This window comes from Cottoperca gobio, chromosome 20, assembly GCF_900634415.1.
Source record: "Cottoperca gobio chromosome 20, fCotGob3.1, whole genome shotgun sequence".
Lineage (NCBI taxonomy): Eukaryota > Metazoa > Chordata > Actinopteri > Perciformes > Bovichtidae > Cottoperca > Cottoperca gobio.
In genome coordinates, this window is record NC_041374.1 from 4,792,701 (window position 1) to 4,820,043 (window position 27,343).

General features: G+C 42.2%; 1 protein-coding gene across 3 annotated transcripts in view; it reads left to right on the forward strand.

Annotated features, from left to right (window-relative positions):
• The window catches only part of pou6f2 (POU class 6 homeobox 2), a 68,617-nt gene that overhangs the window by 21,010 nt on the left and 20,264 nt on the right, over positions 1-27,343 (forward strand). For all 3 annotated transcript variants that reach the window (XM_029457698.1, XM_029457700.1, XM_029457699.1), the window contains 2 exons: positions 4,060-4,279; positions 18,023-18,330. In XM_029457698.1, the coding sequence (XP_029313558.1) occupies positions 4,060-4,279; positions 18,023-18,330 (528 nt within the window). The remainder of the gene's footprint in view (positions 1-4,059; positions 4,280-18,022; positions 18,331-27,343) is intronic.

Sequence of the window (27,343 nt, forward strand, 5' to 3'; positions counted from 1 at the left end):
TCAGGTTTCCTTCATCCTCTTTAATAAGGCCATTCTGCCTGCACTCAGTGTTACTCAATGACAGTCAATCCTCATCAGGATAAACAAAAGAGGAAACATGAGAGGAGGAGAGTCGTTCAGTTTTGTTGGGTGAGAAATCCCCAGTGAACAAGTCAATCTGCTGCAAGTGGAGATGAAGAATGAGCTTAATTAAAAGCACTTTTCTGATTACAGACTCCCTCACTGGTCAAAGCAACTGCTTTGGTAATGGATAAGAAATCATCACAAAAGGAGAGCATCTCGAGCAAGCAGCAGTTACAGTCTGAGCCTCAGCAGGCGGCTCTCAACAGTCACCATCTAATATATTAATGCTGTCAGTACAGTCACTGTGAAGCTAACACTTTTCAGAAACAAAGGCGCTCCGCACGCCATACCCAATTCTCTTGTTCCAGGATCAATATGTTTTGATAGATTCTCGCTCCAGAGCCGGATATTGTTCGAACAACCATTATCCGATGGTAGTTTACCCAACATGAATCCACCTTCCTTCTGTTTCCCACTCGCAGTTAGGATGACAAAAGTCTGCTATCTGGGTGATTATGGGCAATTTCTCAGTGCCAGAGCTGCCAAGCAGATAGAAGGGCCTATTCTCCCCTGATGGGCAGACAGGCTGGGTACCACATCCAGTCCTGAGTGGGGCTGCTTCACCATCCAGAGCCCAACACACACCCAGTCTGTGGGGCCCCTAGGAGAGCACTTCTCAACACTCAGCTGTCAAGCCTGCCAAGCACTGTACAACAGCACCTGTGGAGAGGAGCAGTGAGAGGAGCAGTGAGAGTATCAGGCGAAAAGCCAGAAGGTGAACTGATTGTAAATCAGGATGAGTGATGTCGGGGAGTCTCGTAGTAAAGGTGTGTTGTGTGGCTGCAGAGTTGAGCTAATTATGTTCATGCCAAATTTATTCTTCTCTTTGATGTGTGCATGTACGGTGTTCTCACGTCAGATGAAGATCATAATCAGAGTCTTAAACTCACACAACAAACAGCCTGAAGACCAAGAGCTCTTGAATGCTTAAAAAAAGAAAACATGCCTTCTCTCGGCAGCAGCCCGTGTGCCTAACAGCTGCTCGTATCTCCAAAGCTGCATGTAATGATAAATAAATCAGGGACTACATCTGATAATTGCAGAATTGTCTTTTAATGTTATTCCCTTCTATGTGAGGCTGTCTTTGCTGTCAAGCCTGGCAGTCTCATTTTGTTTGACTCAGAGATGAAATGTTCAAAGAGCGTCTTTGATTATACGTTGCTTCGATTCGAGATTAAATTTAGTTTAAAACGCAAGATTAAACATATGTCACAAGCAGCTAACAAACGGGCTGCCTTTGTTATTGTCCTTTGAGGATTCTCTGAGCTCCCGAATTATTAATTCATTTTTTAAAGTTAATGGCAAATGTCATTTTGGATGCTCTCAGAAGCGTCAGATATTGTCATTTGTTATGCTCTGTTGTTGTGTTTCAAAGCAAATGTTGAGAAAGACAAACCCTATATAGAGTATGTGATTACTCCTGCCAGAAACAATCACCTCTCAATGCTTTTTTTTATATCTTTTTAACAGCTTAGAAACACAAACAGGTATTCATTCGTCTCTCAGTGCAGATACTTCGACCCTGAGATCTCTGAGCGCGCGTCGTGGCTTTAAACCCATGTGACCTCGTGCCTCTTAAACTGTGATCACATGTATGTCGGAGCGGGAGCGGGCGTTCTGCACCATGCAGGGTTATCACAGTGACACGCCTGTCACCTAGGAGCACCAGGTTTGGGAGTATGGTGGGGTCTTCGCACCAGTCAGCCCGCTCTGCATCCTGTGCAAGCTGCAGACACACCATGCAAAACAGAAGCAGATAGCTGACAATTGGAGTTAAAGGTTTGTGAACTTAAGTCACAGTGGAGGAGTCAACACAGCGCAGCCAGGCTTACCTAGCAACATTTAAAGGCTGCTGTACTGTGGACACAACACAAGCTGACAGTGTACTCTTATTATTGTATTCCAAACAATTCGATTCAATGTTTGAACAGTAATTTTGTTGAATTTTGCAGAATCCTTAGTATCTCCTGTCTACTACCTCCCCGTGTGAATTCAGTTTGACACGCTCAAACGCTGACATCATTTGAAAAAGGTTTGATAAGAATGAATAAAATGTCCTCCCTGTGTATTCATGTAGATTCAAACCATGGTACAAACATCACCGCTTCTCTTCGGGAAAATGTGTTGGTGTGTTTTCAAACCCACTTCCTCGGAGCATTTGTAGAGATCTTGTGCTGTGCAAAATATCTCCGAGCGATACCTCTGATAACATATATTTTCCTCTATGGGTATGACTGCACCGAATCCACTTGAACTAATGTGAATGAATGGATACATGAAGAGTTGAGAGTGATGTGTTATATCCCTCATCAAAAGAGTAAAGTACTGCTACTACTTTTTTAGAAAGGCACTGTGTATTTCAGGCACATTTCTGTGCTACCAGGAATTTGTTCAATGGGATGAAACATAAATCACTCTGCATCTCTGTGAAAGAAAAATTCTCAGCTCTTTCACAAAGATTGGATTTGATTTCTGTCTGTACCAACAGCGGTGTGTTTTCACTGTCAGTCTGTGACACAGCAAAGCACAGAATCCATCCGCACAACTACTGCATTCATCAAAACTCATGGATTAGTGATAGTCAATGTGGTGACATCTGCTTTAAACATCCCAGGATATTTAAAACCGTTTATATATTCGTCAATTAAATGCGATGTCTTCTGTATTAAAAGTGTTCTGCAGCACACACAAGTATTGTCGGACGATAATTCGGTGTTATTGACTACAGAGGTATCTTATCATGTTATTGTTCTACAAAAAAGTGGAATCAATGGTTTTGAAAATAAAATAGCAATTAAATAAATAAAATAGCAATTAAATAAATTAATTAATAAAATAGCAATTAAATAAATAAAATAGTAATTAAATAAATAAATTAATAAAATAGCAATTAAATAAATAAAATAGTAATTAAATAAATAAAATAGTAATTAAAGTTAGAATTTTAAAGTTAGTGTCATATATATTTATGTATACATATATATATATATATATATATATGTATATATATATATATATGTATATATATATATATATATATACTATATACATATATATATATATATATATATATGTATATATATATATATACATATATATATACATATATATATATACATATATATATAAATATACATATATATATATATGTATACATATATATATATACATATATATATATGTATACATATATATATATATATATATATATATATATATATATATATATACATGTCTGTGTGTGTGTATATATACATTTATATAGCAGTGGAACAATTGTTGTGTGATTTTTCATATGTTTGCCATTTTGTGATGGATGCGATGATTATAAAATCGTCCAGCGTTGCATACAAGGTTTGTTTGCTTATGGGATATTTTACATTAATGGTATTGTGCATATTGAATAGAATTTTCTTTTATCCACTACATTACCTAAAATATTATTGTGTTCTTCTAATTACAGATACTTGTCAAACATTAACGCATTATGTCAAATGTATAGGAATTCAACACAAAATCATTAATATAATTATAATTCATTTAAAATCACAGTTAAATGACTTTGTTGTCTTTGGCTTCTGTGATGAGGGATTTACATCAAATCCTAACAAGTGATTGGATCACTTGAAAGTGGGCGTGGCTCAGAGAAAGCGTGATACGAACCAATTACCAGCTGAAGTCCAAATACACACCTACTATATTTCTAGCTGCCCTCAATTTAATTTACTTGTATTTAATTTTCCAGTGAGGTCATTTGAACCACTCAAAAGAGATCACTTTACAATCAGTGTTTGTTAATTATGCTAAACACTAAATAACTAGAATACAACCTCTTACATAAATAAATTAAATATAATAAATAATGAGATTTTTGGTGATGTAAAACCTTTCTGTGATTATATAACCAATGATCCTATGCATGTGTGTCTGCTGCAGTCTCTCCTCGTGGCCCAGCAGCTGGCCAATGCGGTAGGCGGCGTGATGTCCGGGGCGGCGCAAGGCATGAACCAGCCCATCCTCATCCCCTTCAACGCAGGCGGGCACCTGGGCGGGCAGCAGGGCCTCGTTCTCTCTCTGCCCACAGCCAACCTCCAGAGCCTGGTGGCTGCTGCTGCTGCAGGGGGCATCATGACGCTCCCTCTCCAGAACCTGCAAGGTAAGAAAGAGGGCAGAAAGAAAACCCTCATTCGTGTGACAAAACAGGGTCAACGTGATGTCCCAGGAAGTAAGTCGAAAATAATTCAGGTACTCTAGGAAGTTGATGGATGTTCTAAAAAAAAAAATCCACTGTCTGTTGGTCATGAAGGTTTTTCTCTATTATACGCAATGATTCATAGAACATGAGACGCCGGGAACTATTACTTATAAATATAACAAGTATTGATCCCGAGTTTGTTATCCGTCCATTGTATGACATAGAACTGTTTGTTTTTTCTGTAATAAAAATGCTTTACAAAGCAGGTAAGAATCCTTTAGGGGGTTTGTATCCCAAAAAGCCGCTATCCTCAACTTCCCTGGAGAAACAACCATATTAATTACAGGTCAACGTTTTGCAGTGCAGCGCAAAAGCACTTTATGCCTCTTTCCTGTGCATAAGAGTGCACTGTACTTCACTCTTTTCTATCTCTTTTCCACCTCATCTGTCCATCCACATGGCTGTACTTATCCTTGCCTTTTAAACTTTAATGCCCAAGTGTTCTCTTTTGATCATAGTTGTAAATGGTTTTCATTTTAATGTTTAAAACATTGTCTCTTTTATACCATTAGATTGAGGAATGGATGGGGAAACCATCAGTCATAAATCTTGGATGAGAGAGCTGCACTAATGTGAAAAGATGCCAGGCTACATGTAAAGCAGTGTGTTTTTAGGATGGAGATTACAATAATGTCAGTGCAGCACAAAGTGCAAGGAAAGCTTCCCTCATGTGGGGAAATGGATGGACAGATGCCCTGAGTGAGGAAATGTGGAAGTAGAAGCCTAATGGACACAAACATGCATAAATAACAGCAGCCATCGCTGTGGGCAGAGCTTTTAATAAACCCGCATCTATCCAGCGAGCCCTTCAATGTATCCATCAGTAGTGGACGATAATGGGCCCAGCAGGCCCGTCTGACTCACACTTCAACAGATCTTCCTCATGGTGCGTGAGGAAACAACCCAAAGGCTTCAGTGATCTGATGAACTGATCGACAAACACATTGTCATGGTGTCAGAACGCCAACACAAACACCTATCAGTCATCCTTATTGTCCACTGACAAACAAACCAACAGACAGTCTGGAATCCAATGTCCTGAGAAAATTCCCCGTCCATGAGAGATGAGTATAAAAAATAGTTGTGGAGAAATGCCTCTGTGGCAGATCTTTTTTTAAGCATGTGGACTGACAGACTGCCTGTTCGCACGTCCTCTTATCTAAAGGGGATGCGTTGAAGGGACCTCCATGGAGAGAAAGTGACACAAGTCACGAGTGAAGCTAAATGTCTTGACTGTGTCCGAGCCCCTCTGGCCACGCGACGCTCCTCCACTCTCCCCTGTCTGAGTTCATCACAGCGCCGCTGAATGAGGCCTGCTGGCACAGCACCTCTGTCAGACAACTGCAACTCTGGCCTCTGCCCCCACACTTCCCCTCCCCGCCCCTCCGGGTCTCCGGGACTGATTAATCACACATATAAAACAGCGGCACACTGTCGCCGGGGAGCAGTCAGCTCATTTCACGACCTCAAGAGCAAGTGTGCTTTACAGCACTCACGCCGCTAGCAAATTAGCGTCAGATCAGACACAAGACAACTGTGAGGCACAGTAATGAGACTCCTGGAGGAGCCTAGCCAATGGCTGTATTTAAATGTAATGAGGCAGCTAATGACCCACTAATAAGGCTGTTTGTCTTGGGGAATGGGCCGCTGAGGCTGGAGGAATTGTATTCTTTACATGAGAGCTGGCATGTAGTTATATTAGGTCAAAATAAGGGTTTTCTGTCCAATTGTTTTTGCATTTGGTACATTGTTATATTCAGTTTTAATGATGGAAATTGAATGAGAAGATCAGAACAAAACAAACAGTAACAAAAGCTTCTTTGATCACGTTTTGATCGTACTAATCAAAGCAAGAATGAATGTTGATAGAAGGGAACTGGCTGTGAGCCTTAGGAGTGCAGCTCTCTGACTGTGATAAATAACTATCACTGTAATGGGGTTGTGCTATACATTTGGAGTGGTTGCTTAAATAACACTGAGCAGCATCTTGTGGCAGACTCAGTAAACACGGGCACCAGTGTAACTGGTTATTTGTCAGAATGATTTATGCCTGCAAACATGCAGTAAAAACAAATTCCCAATGAAACTAAACAAGGGAGAAAGTTATCTTTTGTGACAGAGTGCACACAATTCTAGCTGACTTCACAGAGGCAGAAACTAGGTTGGGTCATGCTTGAGGTCTGTAAAGATGACGGCTCATATAAATAAAAAAAATCATACGTGATTTCAAATATAAGTATGTACTACTGATGCAAACAAAAGCTATACAGATTTCTTTCTTGTTGGATATCATGTTAACTTGATGCATTTTTAATAGGCTTTCATTTCACATGATTTTATAACAAGCAAAGCATGATTACCATACTTGTAAAACTAGTTGTATCAAAGCACATGTACATGTAATGCCCAATGGGAAGAAGCAGAACAAAGTCTCATCTGTCTACTCCTCTGCTCTAAGACTCACTCAAAGGTAATGCAAGAAGCTAGTTTACTGGAGCTCTTTCATATTAATAAGCATATCCCATCTTATTTGCTCTCAGCTGAAAGCCAGGCAGAACATCACATCAGAGAGCCGAGTTCTAATGGTGAGGTGAGAGCATTGTTCCTCTGTACTCGTCCGCAGGAAACACAAAACAGCACTCAGGCTTCCTTATAAAGGTCGGCATCCCACTCACCTGCGGTAATGAGACCCGGTGTCTGTGCCAATCAAAGGCATGTCTGCCGTTTTGATGAAAACGCTCAGCGGTGTCGTTCGCAGGTTGGTACGGTACAAATTAGGGAAATCACTCTGCTCATTACACCACCAAAGGGTGGGCTCCTGGGGGAAGAGCCAAATGTTTCCACACTAGTGAGACATGTCAGACTGCATCTCTTCTGCCTCAGCTGACTGCTGCTCCTTTAAGAGGTTAGATCACCGGGCCGGGCCACCGACTTAACCTCTGTCTGCTGTGGGAATGCCTCTGTGTCCCTTTACACGTTACATTATCGAAGCTAGAGAATTTCAAGCGTCCCTTTTTAGTCTTGTTATAGCCACACTACTTGCTCATTGTGAACTTATTTTTCTCGTGTGTATTTGTTGAATCATTTATGGAATAAGAAAATAAATAAGCCTTTGTTTGTGTGCACGTTGAGCCAATAGAGGAGTGCAAGCGGTCCACATTTCCTCACATCAACATCTGCCATCTTTACACAATAGAGGCCAACCTCATCCATTCTCCATTATCGCTGTTTAATTTGAAGTGTTCTCAAGCCGTATGTATTCCACGTCGTCCTTTAATGATTTAACTTTGCTGTGGTTGTAAGATGACTCGCAGGGGAGAGAGCTGCATTAAATAAATAACAGTGATAAAATGTAGACCTCATACATTTCAAAGCTAATGCAACTAGCGGTGCAATAGGAGCAGCTGCACACAGTCCTGGAGCGGTAATTTGATTGATTTGTTGTGACAGCAGCCAAATAATTGAGAGTGAGAGGTGCTGCTGGAGATGAAGCGCAGGCAGAGGCAGGTTCGCCAGGCAGTCCCAGCAGATATGGCACCCGGGTTCTCATCTCTGCCATTGATATCTGCCACTGGTTTATTGTTTGTCTTCAATAAGCAGCTTGCAAACGTGTGGGGTTACTGCCTTTGTGACAGTTTGGCGACGGGGAGAGAAAAAAAAAATCACCAATCAAAATGTACAGAGGAGCGATGAGAGGGTTAGAATCAAACACACAGATTTACACCCAGGCTGTAGCGCAGGTTTACTGTACCTGCACACATGAACACACTCACGCTCCCGTGAGACTCGTGATTTATACTTGATTCTTTTGAAGCGAAGATGGGAGTACATTTTACCCCCTGGTGTTTCACTTGTTGCTGACATTGCTAATGATTTGTTCTGAACTCAAGTTACATATATTTCGTAATTGGCCAAAAAATAACAGTACAAATGTTACACGGGGTATTTTAATTTTTTTTTTTGCAATGTGTGTATCCCAAGATATCTTTATGTTTTCCATCCGGTAGGACGCAGTAGTGCCGTTTGTCCTAACCTTCTGGCTCTTGACTCGTGTTTTGTTTCTGTGGATGGTGGCAGTGTCACTCTGGCTCAGCCACAGGACAGCACACTGCCAGAGCCCGAAATAGAAAGAAAGAAAAGAAAAATGGGAGGGGGGGGGGGGGGGGGGGGGGAGTCTTTATGGCGGTGTGGAGGAGGACAATAATATTGTTAATCAGATGTGGCTGTGTCTGCTCCTCCACAGCAAACCCTGACATCTGCCCTCACTGGTAAACACGGAGGCAGGCTTTTTGCAAACCTCCTGCCATAAACACACAATCTGCAAGACAGTCTCTTACACAGTGGGGCTGTCCGCACCGTGTAGGCAGAGAGTGTACTGCGTTTATTTAAATGGATTTGGTCGTAGAAGTGTAGTTGGAGGGAGGGTTTTCGAATTAGGGCTTTGGATGCCAACATGACACATTTTCAAATTAGCTTCCAATTACATGAATAATTAGGAATATGCAAAATGATTCCTTTTTAATCCAGCTGTTCTCTATTCCATTAGCTCCTGAGCTGTAACAGATAAAAACCTTCCTGGGGAAATTAGGTTTTTTAAATGTGAAGCTGTTGTGTCCATTGCACCAAATTAACAGTTTTCCATTACAAAACATTACATGTTATGTTGTGTTTTATAAAACCTCAATTATCTCAACCTTTTCTAAACTTTCATGTACACCGATATCCTCAATAAATATTCAGTATTTAAGATTGTTGCATGTATTGATTAGATGTCCATAGCAATTATGCCTAATCAATAGTGTTCATCTTTTCATTAGAATAAAAATCAGCCTTTTGTTCCTGTTGAGTAGACCAGTCGATCCCAAGTCTGAGCTTTCTATAATGAGAGAGTGGTGAATATAATACAAATTACAACACATAAGAGTGAATTGTTTTCATGATATTTCAACATGCTTCCAGTAAATGCCTTGACCACTTGGCCCCCGTGTTGTTTGCTAGAAATTGCATCTACCTTTCTCCTCCCAGACTGTTTCCGAAAGATTTGCTGAGGCACAAATTCAGAGGCTTTCAGCAACAATCTGTAGTCAAGCATTTTAAATGAAAATTGATTTGTGATTTACATGGTCAGTGAGGGGAAAATGAACTTATGAAATGTTGTAAATGAAATATTAGACAAGGTGCAGTGGGAGAGAGCAGACAGAGATGGTAATCTTGTGGAACTGGAATTCCCGCCTGGCAGAACTGGGTGACATTTTACATTTATCTGTGTTCTGCATGAGTTGTAATGTTAATGGTAATTTTATGGGACTGAACCGGAATGAAAATGGTGTTATCACCGATTGCTTCAAATGTGGAATTGTGTAAAGTAGCACAGCTGCATCCTTTATTTCCCATTCCCTAGTAATGTGAGTTATTGCATGATCTGTTCTCTAAGGTTGAATGTGAGTATTCAGCCTGTTTTTATCTGTCTTTCTACTCAGAGCGCCTTAAATCACACACCTCTGCCACGGGATGAAATACACACACTGCTGGATTTTCATATTAGTATAAGAGGCCACATTTGTTTGTGAATGTTTCTCACATTTATCCAGTAGGTCTCTGCTTCTGGTAATGCTTTCCTGTGTCATAGATACTTTGACAAAAGATTGAATAGGGTGTTTCTTCACATTTAATTGTTGGCCTTCAATTTAGAGAATTGCTTACACTACAGTGAAAACCTGCTTAAAGCTTCTATATGTACAGCATCAATTTAATATTTCCTCACTTTCAATACAACATTATAATGTGAAGTAACATATTATCAATATGGATCCATCATGGACTTAATAATACAAGCGAATCAATGTAGCATTACGCTCTGATCAATACTTACACTCAGCCCAGATGTTCTAATTTTGATCGATACCCTGTGCAGTGAATGTTTCCTATTCCCACTCTGGCCGAGTACAGCGTTTATGGATTTTCATAGAGCTCGCTCCTCCGTGTTTGAAAGAACCAAAGAATAGAGAAGAACAAACAGTGATCGTGCAGCAGAGAGGCTGTGGGGGCCAGTCTGGATCACACAGAGGTCATTCTTAAACACAGCTCTCCAGTTCCCCGTCTGTGAAACCAAAGAGTCCGCGGTGACATTTGTCAGCAGATGGTATGGAACCAAACCCCTCACCAGCGGGGACGTCTTAGCCGCTGCTAAAAGCTATCTGTGGTTACTAATTGCTGACCAGGGCCTAATTACCTTAATTAATGGCCGAGGTATCTGGGGGCCAGATTTGTGGGGGCTTTTATCAGTATCAGTGCAGCTTAAAAGGTCCCGTAGGACGCCTGAGGAGTGTGTTAAGTCCCGTGGGTGCTATTTCTGGACTAACTGCAGACACATCACAGATGGATCCTGTGGCAGTACAGAGCGGCATGTTTGGGGAGAGAGATATCTATTACCTACACATCATAAGTAAACCTCACTTAAGCACATCTCAGGCTTTTCTTGCCTTTTCTTTCTGAACATATTTTTCTACGTTTCTGTCTCACACACACACACACACACACACACACACACATAAGCCCGTTTCAGAAATTGCACTGCCGTAATTCACAATGACAAAGTAGACTTAGCACCTTTTCCCACAGACCGTGGGGGTTTTGTTCAGGGAGCTCTCACTGTGAAATTAGCCCTGGTACTTTCATTTTCCAGCTACAGTGAAATGGTTAAAAGACACAGATCAGCCAGTATGAAAATAGAACTGATTCAACAAAATCTCCTGCTTCCCCTTGCTTGCTCCTCACCCATCCAGAAAAAAAGAACCCTCCCCCTATTCTCCCATTTCCCTCTTTTTTTCCTCTTTCCCCATCCTCCCCCCTCCCTCCCCCAGCCCCGTCAGGCACCCTGTCCGCATCTGAAGAAGGCTTGTAAGTTTCAGGTGCATACATTTCTTTTGATGATATATTGTCCCGGTGCGGAATTTCATTTACTGCCGCTGCCCTTTGCTGAACCTGTTGCTAGTCAGTGAGCACGATAAGCGTATAAGTAGCATGCTACTTCATTCATCATACATCGTTCTGGGCTCTCAAATATCTCATATGCGATTCAGGAAGAAACTACTAAACCGGCACAAAGGATCCCGCCAGGATCAGCTGAGGTTCTATTAAACGCTGTGTACAAAATAGAGCACAGTCGGTACTTGTTATCAAATACACGTTTCCACTGTAACATCTGCAAAACATTAGCCTTCATTTCATGGTGTACACATTGTTTATGTAGCATAAGGAAAAATGTATCTCAAGTGCAGTGCTCATGTTGTACATAATTCCATTCACATTGCATTTTGAATGCATGCATTTTGAAATCTGTTTTTTCCTTCAATCATAGTGGCTGCCCTGTGTTGTATTAAACAGCATTAATAATCACAAGAGGCTCAGTGTCACTCAGAAGTCTCCACATCACTAAGGCAGACAGTGTTGTGCTGCTGGGCATGTTGTGCTGTGTGAAAGTGCTTACACGCTCCCTCAGACAACCAAAGGGAATAATTAAAGACAGAAGATGGAGGCAGAAGAATGGAAAGCAAATCCCATTGTTTGGGGTTATTTCATCCCACTGAATTTCTTTTTCTCACTTTCTTTTGCTCTCTTCTCACATTCCTCCCCAAATGCACTATGGGTATGTGGCACGCTATCAAAAGCATATGTAAGTGAAGCGGCGCAGAACAAAATCCCTATGATGTCCTCCTCATACCCACATTGTCTTTTGATTATTCTACAATCATTTTATATCTGTGTAAGTTGGAAAGGAAGGGAAGGCTTAATAAACCCATAATATACAATACTGTAGCTGCTCAGAAACCACAATGCAAGATGTGTTTTAGACTATTTGAAAACAAGCTTGCTCTTCATTTGTTCTCTTTTTCTCTAATGGCATAATTTCTTCAAGCCCTCAATATCCAAGTTGTTACCAAAATAATCCACAATGAAATTCAGATTTAAGGTGAACTAGACTATTAGAGCAACTCTACTCCACTCCATTTCTAGAGCGGTAAATGTAGCCCCTCAATCTCTCTCAGCTTTTACTGTCAGTCAGAGAGCACTCAGTCATCTCCGTGCATCAGGCCCGCAATATTGATTTTTCCACCCCCTGAAACAGCCGCATGAACATAAATTTTGCATGAGGCTTTTACTCGCGGCCTCCGCTTTGCTCTGACGACACATGATGGGACCATGAACACACTGTAATAACCCGGTCTGTCCTGCCAAGCAGACAGGAAGGGGAGGGGGGGGGGGGGGGGATCCGACACCTTCTGGACTTCTGAAGGACAGTAAGCGAGGGACTCTTTACTGAGCACCACAGTGTTACACACTGGCCACATGGTATCTGAAATGAGAGTGAAATTCCTTTGTGTCCAAAAGCAGGGGGAAATGTCTGTATACAAGAGATCTGGTTTGTTTGGTCATTAGTTAGGCATTGTATATAACAGTATCCAGTTCCCTTCATACATCTTAAACCTTTCCTAGAAGTTAAATGCTTCATCATGTCATTGAAGTTTAGTCTTTAGTTGGAAAGGGAACATAAAAACAGTTTTAATAGCACAGGTCTGTGTTTAAAAAGCTACAACAGTCTTTATATATTCTCTCTCTCAGGAGGGAAATCGTGAAATTAAACGAGACCTTACTTTGCTTTGGGACCCCCTGGAACTCTCTCAAGGGCCCCTAGAGGTCCCTGGACCATACTTTGGAAATCAATAACCTTGTGTAAGCAACACACAAAAGGGCAACATTATCGAGCACGCAGGGATTTTCTTGTATGTGTAACATCTCCATGGAGAGGATTTGATTCTTTGAAATGCTTCCCCCAGAGTGAGAATTCTACAACACAGCTTGATATTGCCTTGCATCACAAAGTGAAAGCATTATCTCTGGATCCCTACAAGCGATGTGGTTTACTCTCTAAAATCCTGTGGCTCTGCGACTCCACTCAAATCTTAACTGCCTATATATATATATATATTTTTTTTTTTTGTAGTGGCTGCGTTCCCCCTGCCGCAGGACTGAAACAGTGATATTGCCTGCTGTGGCTCTGAGCAATGTTTTTATGCAGTAGTTCACTAGTTCCTTTAACGTTTCATTTTCTCCATGTTTATTCCAGCCATCGCCATGGCAGGAATCTATTTTCTGTTGTTTTTTTAATGATTACCAATCGTCTGGAATCACTGTTAAAAGGAATTTAACACACATTTGTGTTCCCGGTTGTGTTAAAAAACACTTTTGTTCAATACTTGTTTTTCTGTTAGGACTATAAATATGACACCTTTGTATATATATATATATATATATTAACAATTGATCAAGTAACTAATGCTGTCCATCATCTCAAGAAAGAAAATGCTGCGTACACATTAATGCATCAGTAATAATGATCCAATAGGATACTGTGATGGAAGTTAACAGTCATGTTATCCTCTTCATCAGTGTGCGAGTGCGCCGATCTAATCCGCAGAGTAAAAGTGACCTTCCTTTGACCACCTTTGTAATTACCAGATCTCATATAGACTAAATCTCCTTACCTCCAGTGGAGTAATTATCAGTGTGACTCTCTGAAAAGGCAATTGAGACAGTGGTTTATGGACTCCCATAGTGGAACGTGAGGCAGAGCAGTAATGGGGAGCTTGTTTGTCCCCTCTCACCTCTCTTGTTAGAGAATGACAGCTGTGTTTAGACTTGAGCGGTTCCTAAAAAATACAGAGTGGGGTCACATAGGACAATTTCATTACCTCCTGACTTCTGATCTGCTCTTAATTTACAGCACGCCTAAATGATGGCGAAGACTTCCAGACGCTACAGCAGAAGTTAAGGATCAGTTTTCTGAGTAGAAGCAGTGATGCACACATGCTGATATTACATAAAACACATTTTATTCTACGTAATACATTGCCTTCAAGGTTTTCACAGTATGTTTTTTCCTTTTGAACTTGAATTCCTTGAGTTTATCACATCTGCCTTCTTCGGACCGTACTTTGTGCTGTGTGGGGCGCACACAGTTTGATGCATCCTTCGATGGCCAAAGCTCTTTTGTGTAGACTTGATGACTGCAGTCACTCTTTATGTTGGCCTTGGCTGGCCCTTTTCTAAGGGCGATAATAGGATGGGCACTGGTTTGTATAGGCTTTCTGGCAGGCCTAAATGTTTCAATAGATATTTATTTTAACGGAACCCATTGCGGTTAGTTTTAGGTGGATCTTGTATGTTACGCAGTGTGTGTCTTAGAGCTGCATGTGCATACATACTGTGCATCTGCGGCAGTTTTTACAGCATTATTGTCCCGCATGTTCCTCAACGTTCACGCTTAGGTTAGCTTAGGTTGTGTAATATATTTGACCTCTGCCCTGACTCCCCCTGTACACACACACACACACACACACACACACACACACACACACACAAACGATATATAATCGAACTCTTCAGGAATAGTTGTAAACGTAGGTGTTGTGCATTGAGAGGAAAACAAGGAGCCGAATCAGCCCCAGAGAGAAAAGTGCTGTAATAGGGGGGCTTGGCAGGGACTACTGAGATAGCGCTGGTAATGAGAGAGCAGACTGCTTCCCCCCACCTTCACTCCTCAACCGCACAGGAAACAAAAATAGCATTTTGTCTGACGAATGAGCCGGCTTTGACCTAGCCTTTCGACCTCTGACAATCAGTCTCGCTCCGTCCTCCAGTACTTCAGAAGCCGGGGCCGGGACAGTCAAAGATAACAGTTGATTTCTACTGTGGCACTAAAAAAAGAAAGAGAAGATGGCAGACAGTTTCTCAAAGCACTGAGGTTTGAGACCGTGGACTTCTCAGTGCTGGTGTTTCATAGTCCCGTAGGATCGTTGTTAAATGGTTAAATGGAGCACAAAATGCCACAGTTCAGCTTGCATCTGATCATTTAGCTGCATGACTTTTCTCATTCCTCATTATAAACATTAACATAGGCGAGTTGTGACAACAGTGAAAGTGGGACCCCTTGCTCTTACACCCCCCTCGGGCGTGATGATCAAGTGGGAGCGCCGCTTGCATCGCAGTCGGAGAACGAGTGAATACGAAAGACAACAAAGAGACAGTGGGAGATATAATGAGCACTATAGGATCCCCGGCAGCCTTTTGCCCTCTCTCCATCATAAGTGAAGCTACCACTCTCATCCTCGGCCCCGTGTCTGCTCGAGGAAGGAGCGCAAACAATTAGCTGAGACAAGCCGTTTGGATTATGTGCTCAACCAAAGCAATCAGACAGCTGTGGTTAAAAGAATGAGCTTCGAAATGCCCGTTGCCCAGTTAGAGGGGAAGGGAGGGTCAGTGGTCCTGACAGTCTTAACAAGATGACAGAATTTATAAAGCACTGCTGTTAAAGAATATAGTACCTGCGGTGTAGCCCTTATAATAAGGCCACATGGGGCTTCTTCCATATTCCCTCTGTATTTGTTTTCTTCTGCTTCATATTTCTCGCTGTATTTCTGGTTCCTCGGCATTACGGTCGGCGCTGCAGGAAATTCTTTCAGTCGTCTTTGATCTTCGCCTGGTTTCGATAATTCTTTGACAGAAATCTCATTTTAACGCCTTCCTTTTGTTTTCTCCGTCTTTGTTCCCTTTTATTCCGTCTTTAAATGGGGCTCGACATTTTTGGTCGTTGTGAAGTTTGCGAAAGGGGAAAGAGCCGGTCCTGTCAGGGGCCTCGGCACTCGGTCGACAACTTGCGCCAACATTTCAAGTGAGAATTGGACTCTTGCCGTTTGCACAGGTGATATATAATTCATGATGGGGGGGGGGGGGGGGGGGGGGGGTGTGAGAGAGGTGTCAATGTGTCAGGAGGTAGAAGAAATGTAAAAGTGTAGTGTTTACTGGCCAAGAGACGCTGGCTTTCTTTTTTTGCTGTGCTTCTTGCAGAGTGAGGAAAAGAAGAGGATGATCTGATCTTCATCAAATGTTCATACATGTCCTGGAGTCGTAGTGACCACACTAATCACAGACTTGTCTGCCATGATGTTTTATTCATATTTTATGAGGCAACCAAATGTAAATTATTTAAGAGCATTGATTCTATATGTATACAAGCTTGTGTACGCGTTGCTTGGCTGCATTATCAATAGATGTTCTCTTGTTATCCCGTCCTTTGTGTTTCAAGTCCTTTTTAATCGTGCGTTGTTTATGTGCTTTCTATGTCGCATTCTTTCGAGATATATAAATATATATTATTTTAAACTTTAATTATGTGTTTCTTTAAATTAGTTTTAAAGAAAAAAAGTAGTTTATTTCTGCGCAATTTAATCAGTTCTAAAAATAATTAACTTCTTTTAATCTTTTACATTTCCATTTCTTTAGCAGCGAGATGATTCTAAGCTTTTAGATAATGCAAAATAAACTCATTTCTCAGTGAGCAAGATTAATTGATTTAGTATTTGCACACTGTATATAGAGTATGCTTAACTCTGTATATGTATCTTTCTTTTAGTCACAGAAATATATATTTGTTACCACAGAAAATCCTGTTGGATCCCGTCATGGTCATCTGTTTGTATTCATCCTTTAGTTGTTTTACACAAAGCTGTCAAAGGCAACAGATTACCGGTCCTTAGGTCATTGTAGGAACAATATATTCTTACATTTATATTCATTGGTGTTTTATTTATTGTATGCCCTTTGCATTTAGGATGACCTGTAAGTAACCTGTTTGTGTCACTGTCTACATACGACAGTTTTTCTATATAGCGTATGAATTATGTTACGGATATATGATGTGTTTGGCTGAATAAAGGCTGTCTGAATGTGAGTAAAGGTATAAAAACACTTGTATATCCTTCGTATCTTTGTGTTTGTCTTGTTTAAAGAGCTGTGAAGGTCAGTTTAGATGTCAATTCTCCACGTACAGCATTATGGTTGATTCCTTTAGTAGACATTATTTGTTGTCTGTGTTTTGTTATGGATTTAAGTGTGACTCCACTATATTCTGTATTCAGATGTTTTTGAACAGCCATAGAGAATTACCATGAAGTTGACTTGCACCTGCGCAACATATTCTTATGTTATATTATATTTGAGGTGCACATTGTGGGGGCCTTGAGAGTATTTGTATGCTGATGTGGCTGCAGCTTGGCTCAGCTTGAGTCTTAACCGTTTTTTTAAACAGCATAAAAATGTATAAGCATTTAAATGTAGAAATTAGGTTCTAATGGCGAGCCATTATTGGATCCAATTAGTTAATGGGTTTATTTCTGAAGTCTTCCATTGAAGATGGATGTCTCTTTCCTATGAGATTTTAAGCCATTAAACCAAAGATTCTGACATTCTCCAAGTGACAATGAAGACTTTTGGCTCCAGAGAGAGCAATTATATCAGTCAGGCTTGATAGCTTTGTCCTCCAACTAGCTAAATTAAATTCACTGACTATCATGCAGGCTAAAAACCCTGGTGGACCTTGTTGTGGCTCCATGCAATTTACATCTGTCTCTCACTATTCATCCTATGCATCCCACACCTCCATGTGTGTTTCCATCTGAGGTGTGAGCATTCTTCAAATAATGAGGGATTCCTGTTTACTCGCTGAAACACATTCTGTGATGTTTTCAGTCCCAATTTCATTTGCGTATGTTGCACTGTGTCGACTCGCTGTTCTTTCATCAACAGCTACCTCATCACTGAACTCCCAGCTCCAACACCTGCAGCAGCTCCAACAGATGCAGCACCACCACCACCAGCAGCAACAGCAGCAACAAATCCAACACCATCACCAACAGACCCTCGCCCACACCCAGAACCAGCTGCCATCCCAGCATCACATGACCCCGCCAAGCCATCAGCAGACCTCTGTCCCGTCTCCAGGCTCTACCTGCTCCTCCACCTCTGGACAACAGCAGCACTCCCCGCCACACCGACCCAACCACTCGCCGGCGCGCAGCCTTCCTTCGCCCGTCACCCCACCCATGCCTTTGACGGTAAGTTCATGAACTGCACCAATCCAACTCTTTCTGATAACTGAACTTGTGGAATTGGCTCGTACTGATTTAGTACCACTTCTCTTTTGTTTTGTTTTTCAATTTAAAATGTTTATCTCTTACTGTCTGCGACTGATTCATAGTGTTTGTGTTTGTAAAGTAACATGAGGCTGTAACTCTATATTACCTCTTGGCTACAAGCTGAGAAGTTCATACGCTAACTTTCTTTTCAGGCTTCAATGAATAATAAATATATTATTCTAGAAAATGTATAAAGTTATACATAAAAATGACCAAGACGCTTTTTGCATACTAATTTGTTAATGATCTCAACGCTCACTAGGGGGCATTATATCCATAATATAACTATATTGTGATATGAGATAAGATATCATCTTAGATTTTACTGCATAAATGTCTTAATGGCGGCATAACAGTAAAGTGATATCATTTTCTGAATGACTAGACTGTTCTAGCTCTTCTATTATTTGCCTTTATCCACTTTATCATTATATCTTAATTACTGATGAGCACCCTACAGACCCTAAATCTATATTAATCTATATTAAATCAGCTTCCTTTGCCTCTTTCATATCATTTTTCATTGACACATTGAATGAAGTACACACATAATACCCGGCTAATTAGTCACTAAACATTACATTTGAAATTCCTGTAATTTTCCACTTAAAGATCCAAGTGGCAGCATTTGAATGGAGGCTGGCAGCTCCTCTGTCTATCTGGAACTATTAGAACGGGCATCTTGTTGCTGAAGCCTTGACGCATTTGATCACATCAAACCTCTCAACCACACGAGAAGCACGACTCACTACTTCAGCCGATTCAGGAGGAATTCTGAGGTTATCTAAGCTTTTCTGCTATAATCAGTCCCTTTAATCTTTGCTGCTCTTCCTACTCAACCTCCTTTTTAGTCACTTTGTACGTCCATCTATCTCGGCTATTCTGTCCGTCCGGCTGTCACTGTGTGACGATAATAACCTATTTTATATCCCTGTGGTTTCATTTCTGGTGGAGACTGGCCAGGGTCGCCTTTCTATCCCTGGTCACATTCATCAGCGTCAGACCCTTATTGGGTTGTGGTGCAACCTTCTTTATGGCCGGGATGAGTTGGGCTATTTGTTTCCCCCCTTGCAGCCCTCTCCGGCCCTGTCACGGCCTAGTGAGACTCAGCAGGAAAAACAGCCTCTGGATTTAATGGGCTCCAAAGGCTAGCCGCTACATCGCACCAAACACACTGTCCAGTCTGACTGTGAATACAAGGGATACTGACCAACATACAGATTCACACATTAAGCTTGCACCAGGCAACGTACGGATAAGAGATACACTACAATCACACTAGCCCCACTTATAAGCCTCTGATTTACTCGGAAACTTTGTTATATTTCCTAGAATCTGTGAATATCTCTGACTCACAAAGACAGCAGGGTTACTTTAGCTCCCTGTGCACCGATAACAGCTTTATACAGATTGTCTTCTTCTAAAAGAAGCAGTGAGGCTGATTATGATGACTGAGGACAGACCTCCCTTGAGGGGGGCGAAGAGGCCACATCAGGTATCATTAAGATATTGCCTCATCAAATAGGATTACGAAGTGTGTGTGTGTGTGTGTGTGTGTGTGTGTGTGTGTGTGTGTGTGTGTGTGTGTGTGTGTGTGTGTGTGTGTGTGTGTGTGTGTGTGTGTGTGTGTGTGTGTGTGTGTGTGTGTGTGTGTGGTGGAGAAGCAGAATGGCCGTAAAAGGTTTATTTTCTCTGGGTCAGTGCTGGTGTTGTCAAAGAGTGTGTCACCCAGCGAGGGGCTCGCCCAAGGACAGGTCGCAGCCTCAGCACCCACTCAAGGCTGCAATAGGATTTAAACAGCAGCTCCGCCTCTCTCCACCGCCTGGCTCAGTGATTGGATTTTCGATCCCAGAATCACTGAACGACTCTCTGGCTAATTAACAGAAGTTTTTAATTCAAGGAGACTGCCTGAGCAGAGACTTTGTCACAGAACACACGTGAATTGTCACCGCGATCTTCCTTTTGTTTGTTTTAATCGACACAGAAGGCGAGACTTCTGGTGTTTCCATGCTTCACCCAGAGGAGCTGGTCTGTGCGGTAAACTTTGAGTCATAATTACCATAATACAATCAGCTTCACACAGATAACACCCCTATTTCCTACTGTCATTATTCAGACGTGCAGAATCACCCAGCCATTCAACTATTTGCTGAAAAAAGCGCAGAGCTGCAGAGAAACAAACACTCATTATGTTCCAATTAATGTCCCTTTGTAATTCTCTTCTCATGGGAGGTGTGATCGTCTTCGTCAACTCATAGTGGGGGAAATCCTCAGCATTCATTACATCCCTTGTGTTTTTAGTGTTTGGTGTTTTTAATTTGTCAAACAGAATTCATTAATTGGCTCATAAATATCCCGATTAGAATAGAAATCACACCAAAACAGACGGTGTCCCCTTGAGTCAATGGTGTGAACTCAGATTATTGCCGCTAATTTGGTTTAAACCGAGTAAGAATTTACCTTTGCACCCCGCCCACAGCCTCTCTGATCCCCAACATGCAGAGTACAGTGAGATGTGGCCCGTTGGCTGCCTGTAATAGCCACCGCCGTGATGACAAATAGACAGGGGGAGATTATGAAATTTGCTTAAGTGTGTTAATGGGCTGATTGTGGGAGCCCGCTGAATTTTGCTGGAAGTTGATTGATTAGAGCTGCGGGTTTTCTCCACGCCCGGAGAGCTCAGGGATTTGACGGGGTAAAGGCGCTCGCCAAGTCTGTTACACCGGAATTGATCTTAATTAGATCTGAAAGACCTGCCACAGCAGAATGGTCGCGGCGATTAAAATGAAAAACAGGAGAAATTACTGATCAAATTAATCATAATGTCGGGCTACAGCTGTAGGTCTGGTGTAATTTGCCACTCCAGTGAGTTACATCAGCCCAGGCAGGGAGAGGAGAGGTAGTACATACTGATCCGTGGCAGCAGGAAGCTTAGGCTAGCCTATCAACTCCCTTATTCTAGTTCATATGCCCCGGACCCGCCTGACCCTGCTGCGCCATCCAGTGGAGCCCCGACATCTCTCCGTGGCTCTGATATAATTGCTCGCTTTTTTATTGCATTTTTTGTCAGACAAATCCTTCTACATTATGTCTTTCTCCATCCGGGAGCAGTGTCTTCAACACTGCTGAGCCGTTTCTCTGCTGCTCCTGTCATGGCTGTCTTGTCACCGGCATGTTGTGTGTTAGCTAATAGCCTCTGACCTTGGTCCAGTGTCTGGCTGGCTGGTTTTCGGGGGGCCTGGCAGGGAGATGGAGGCATCTTGCTTTCCTCCTCCGTCAGACTCCTGCCGTCTGTCTGTGTGTCTGTCTCGACTCCCCTTCGTAGTCGTCTCCTTGATCGCTGTCAGAGCCCCACACTGGGCCTGTCCACTCTCCATCCGCACACTCATAGGGGTAATTACAGCCTAGGGGCCTGCCTCCTATCCCAGTGCTCCACAATTTACCACCAAAGCATCCACAGACATCTCTCTTCTTCCCCACTGCACCCCGACATCACAGGACCGCAGGGCCTCAGACCCACAAGTGCTGCAATTACCTGAGCCTCCCCTCTATCCTTTTCTCTCTCTCTCTCTCTCTCTCTCTCTCTCTCTCTCTCTCTCTCTCTCTCTCTCTCTCTCTCTCTCTCTCTCTTTCCTCTCTTGCTCTCTCCTCTCCCCCCTGCTCCTCTCTCTACACCTTGACTCCCTCACTATTCCCTGGCAATCAGCCTTCATTAGAAGCCTCTGGTGAAAACCCATCGTCACCAAGGTCAGCGGCTGCCAGCCACAACGGCCTTTCAGAGGCCTGGCTCTCTGCACTCTCCATCTCTCCATCTCTTCTCACCTCCTTGCCATTCTCCCCACCTCCTCCTCACATTCCCTCCTCAAGTCCTGGGCCCATCTCTGCTGCTTTTGTCTCCAGCTGAGGCCCCTTCAGACACTCATGTCACTGTTTTCCGCTGCAGTGCACTTTTACTTATGTCAACCGCTGTTAAAATCACCAGTGTCCAATTTGCTCCAAATGTGTCTTTTTATTTTTATGGCCGTCTCTCCCATTATATTAACATGTGTATTAAATGAGCCTTGCACATCGATTAATTGATTTTCCAGATCAGCTCCACGTCTATTCAATTTAGCAAAACGGGCTTCCATCATTTCATGGGGTATTAAATCAAAATTAAAATGACATGCTCAAATGTAGAGCCAATGGCTCATACTGCGGCTTGTCGATGAAACTGGCAACACTTAAGTTGAGGAATAAGAGTCCGTTATCAATCAAATGTCTCATAACTCAACTGCGGTGTCTGCGGTTTGGGAAAAGATCACAGAGTTTATTCGTAGAAATATAAGTTTGCAGATATATTTCAACTGATATCTTGCAATAGATGCCATGTGAATATCATTGTTTTGATTCGCTTGTGAAAGCCAAACAAATTCAGAATTGTATTATTTTAAAAAGTCTCAAGGTTGTAGGTATCGTAATGCGCTCTACCTAATGACGAGGGCACTGAGTTCATATTCTCCTTATTCTGATATTCAAATTTAGTTAATTTTAGTCTTAAAAAATCATTCAGACCATCATGTTGGGAAATAAAGAGTCAGAAAACAAAACTCTGGGTTCATGATCTCGGTACTTCCTAAAATCCTGGCTCTGGTAAAGACATCTGAAGTCTTACATTTGGACATTATCCATGACAACAACTGTTTAAAAATCACAATGTTCTAATATAAGATTTAGAAAAAGAAGAAGGTATAAATGATATGTGGTGCCAGACTGTGCTGCTCGTTTTGGCACCGTGGTTTAGAGCATGAGCAGGCCCTCAGCTCTCCAGCAGCTCAGCCTCTTATTAATGCACAGGAGATCCGGCTCTTAAGAAGGCAGAAAATTGCCTTACATAACAAGCGCTCCACAATTTAGAAATACAAATGTGCACTGTTGACTGAAGCAGAAAATAAGACTGTTGCCCATCAACAGAACCACATTTCATATGAATAATTATAAAGCATGGGCGCTAGATGAGGAAAACAACCTGACCATGACAGCTCTACTACTTTTATTTACTTCAAATGAGGGATTAGGCAGGAAGAAAATCTACAGACTTAAGGACCAACGATGAGCCCTGAATTTATAAATAGGGAGAAACTCAAATGTATCATATTTCAGAAGGATCATTTGGAAAACTTTGAAGGCTCGTTCACTTTTAAAATTACACCTACAGGCTGCGTTTCACTTACTTTTTGGCTTCTCTGGATTTGTTGGAATTAAAGATCTCACCCTAGTTGATTTCTTCTTTTGCTTTTTGAGGTCTTTCTAAACGTGGCCCAGCTATTCTCGTGGTGGGCAGAGGGCTTCCTGCTCTGACACCCAGCAGAAAGGCACAGCTCCCTGATCAGCCCACATGCACATTGGGGGCAACACGCATTAGACGCCCACAGGGGAGCCCTCAGATGGAGCACCAAGCCAGGGCTCACCTAACAGTGGATAAGGAATAGGGTTTCTTTAATTATGAGGCAGGGCTGTGACATTGAGTTCCCCCCTTCCTCCTCCAGCAGGCTCCCAGACACTGTCTAAGTGCTCCGCTCCGCTGAGGAGGCCAGTCCCCCCGCGGGGCGCGATTCCACTGCCTGTAATTTCTGATGCCCATTAGTGACCGCAAACAGAGCACCAGTTCACACAAGGAATACAACCGCGCAGCACCGCCACGCTGTAAAAAGACCCTTCTAATGCAATGTTATTGCATTATGCCCTCCTCATAGACCAAGTCAAAAGTCCTAGTTATGGTCCCGTGTTTTCAGTCATGGCTAGCGGAGACTAGATTTAGTAGATATTTTGCGATATACTGTGAAATTCCTCTCAACTGTACTCTATGAGAAGCATTTATATTTTTCCTGGTGGGTGATTTTATGCCCTTTTTCATTATGGGAATGTGCAATTGATGGTTTTGTATACAGACTCAACCAGAATGCATTTTCTTAACTCGACTCCCTAAAGAGTGGAGCCTCAGAAGTCAAAATTCAAGTAATCAATACAAATACGGCTGTAAATGTCATCAATTCATCACTCCACTTATGCTTATTTAGCTTGTGCCAACGATTGTGTATATTTTGGAGAAAAAAAGAGGGAGACCGTGAAGCAGGGAGACAGAGGGAGGGGAGGGAAGCGGATTTATCGATCAAGGGTGACCACATCTTAGCCACAGAGCCCCTCTCTCGTGATTAATCTTAAGGCTTAGAGTTGGCCAATGACACATGACAGGCCTCCCCCTCAAACTCCTCCATTTCTCTTCATTACTGGCCGTATTTTTGGACACCACAGTGGAGTGTAATCATTTACCTTTATTGTGTTTATATAGCTGCGGCATGGATGACCCTTCCTATATTGAATTGAGGACATCAAAAGATCACTGGACATTGATTAGAAGGATATTAAAGTCATTCAAATGTTTTATTTATATGTCAAACAACAGGGGAGTGAAAAGAGAAGCCATTTCCACCTAAATGAAAACAAATGGGTTGCGGTCGCTGCCATGGAAATAAAACTCCTAAAATCAAGAAATATGTTTTATTGCGTATCGAATAATTGAGTTAATTGTCATCCAAAAGGCTGAGGAGAGTCTTTAATAATACACCAAAAATAATAGCGTTCATAATTTCGCTATAGTCTGATCTCCTGACTTTAATGATTGTATTTTTCATTTTCTCACAGCAACCAGAGAAACGTAGCCAGGTATCCACTTTAAAGTCATAGCCAGAGCAGCAGTAGATTTACTGCAACACCGGTTTAACGCTGCTATGATTTCCAACCCAACGCTAGTATGGTACAGAAATAACTGCACCAAATATGTCAAATCATGAGCTGAAATGGTCAGCACTTTCCCGTAGATACTTAATCACCAAGTAGTTTCAAATTGAATACATCTGGAAACAGCTAAATATTATAGATCATTCCTCAGGAAGAGAAATAGTGTAAGAGGAATGTAGTATAACTTATATTTTTACTCGCAGAATGTCCCCTAACCAGAGGAAATACACTGCGGCTGTGATTGATGACAAAGAACCCACTCTGAACCTCAGCGCCTCACAATTATCAACAAATGGGCTGGAGCAGATTTTATGTAATGATTAAAGCTGCTGTTAATTTCACATGAGGGTAATGAGTGGGGAGATTGACGGCCACTGTCCGACACTCCATCATCCCTTTATAGTTAGTTTAAACGTTTTCACGACTCTTTTCCTCCTTCATTTGCATTTTGCCTCATTAGGAATGGCCATTTCTGAGGCTGCCTGCGATATCCATTTCCTGGAGTTAAAGCATTTTATTTGATCAGCCAAACCTTCTCAGTTAACTAGCTGTCATTCGGGCGTTTCATATGACATCACTCCATTAGCAGCCGCCATGCCACCTCCACACCCGCTGCCACCGCCATCCCTCCACTGCCACAAGCAATTACAATGTGCGGCCGTCTCCGGATGCAGCGTTATTGTTTTTTTGCCGGGTGTTATCTGCCCCAGTTGTTCTATCCGTCTTTCACTTCCCAATATTTCCCCCGAAGAATGGCTCTTTTTGGGTTTTATTTTTCACAACGGCGGGAGCAGAGGTCCAGTGGTGAGCAATAGCCGGGGCTCGGAGGACTCAGAGTGCACGGCCACAGTGCGAGGCCCCGCTAACCAAGGGACCAGAGGTGTTTTGGAGGGCCTAATGGCATTTTGATGTTCATAAGCACAGCGGATGTGAGGGAGGGGAGACGGGGAGGTGGGGGAGAGGCCGTTTTGGGGGAAGAGGAGGAGGAGAGTCAGCAGAGGACTGTCAGTGGAAGACTAGCAGAGTCCTGACAGACAAAGAACGTGTTTTCTCATGTCACAGCTGATTACATCCAGTCCGGAGTGGGAAAAGAGCAGGGAGGAGACAGAGATGTGAGGCCGGGGATGAACGAGGAACAACCTCCATGTTATTCCAGAGATAAAGGACATTCTTCTCCGAAACAATACTGCTAATGACCGTTAATTTACAGTTTGGCCCACTTTGATTTGCAAAGACTTTGGCACAGCTCACCTTTTCCCGAACATACTTACCTGTGAACAATCTGAGAGACCTTTTGAAAAGGAAGAGATTTTAGTTTCACGCTCGAGACAAACGTTTACATATCTCTGCTTTCACGTTCACAAAACATTACTTACCACTCATTTGCAAAGTCATGTTTCTCTGATGTATTAGATAGATGATTGATTCTGTCGTTGAGTCATAGAAAATAAGTTTTACACACCGCTGAAGCCTGAGCGTAGACAAATCTACCTCTCTGCTAGTGTCTGCACTACTTTGTCCATTTATCCTTGCTCTTTTTTTGTCCTGTGCAGACCCAGACAAAAAAAAAAGCAATTAAGTTTAAAACGGCCACATGAAAGGAGCAAAAGCAAGAATAAACTCCAGTTAGTTTGTGTCAGACAATTTTGGTTTCCAGGGGTCTCTCTACGGTTTGCAGGGACACTATTTTTCCCTCTATTCCTGAGATTACACGGGTTGCTGCACCAGGTGACCCTCATGGTCAGCCTGGCGGAGTTTAGACTCTCTCCACTTCATACTGTTCAGAGAAAAGATGCATTTTTAACAATTTGCAGGCTCTTTTTTTTTTTTTGCCCTTTCAGAGACACTTATTTAGTGTTTGCTGATCCCTGCGTAGCCCTTTATATTTGGCTATATTAAACTGTGATGGTGCAGAGAGTGGCAGCAGCTGTGGTGACTTAAGGTTGACAACATGATGTCACATGATATAATGGAGGCTTGATCAGTGCTAAGGTTTGCTGCTACACAACGTGAGAATGTGTCGGCAATATGAAACTGAAATGTTGCAACATTTCTACGTTTTCTGACTAGAATTTTAACATAGGAAACATTCCTTTAACAAATCTTCAGTTTATTTTTGTTATCCCAACACTGACCAGATCGGTCTACGCTG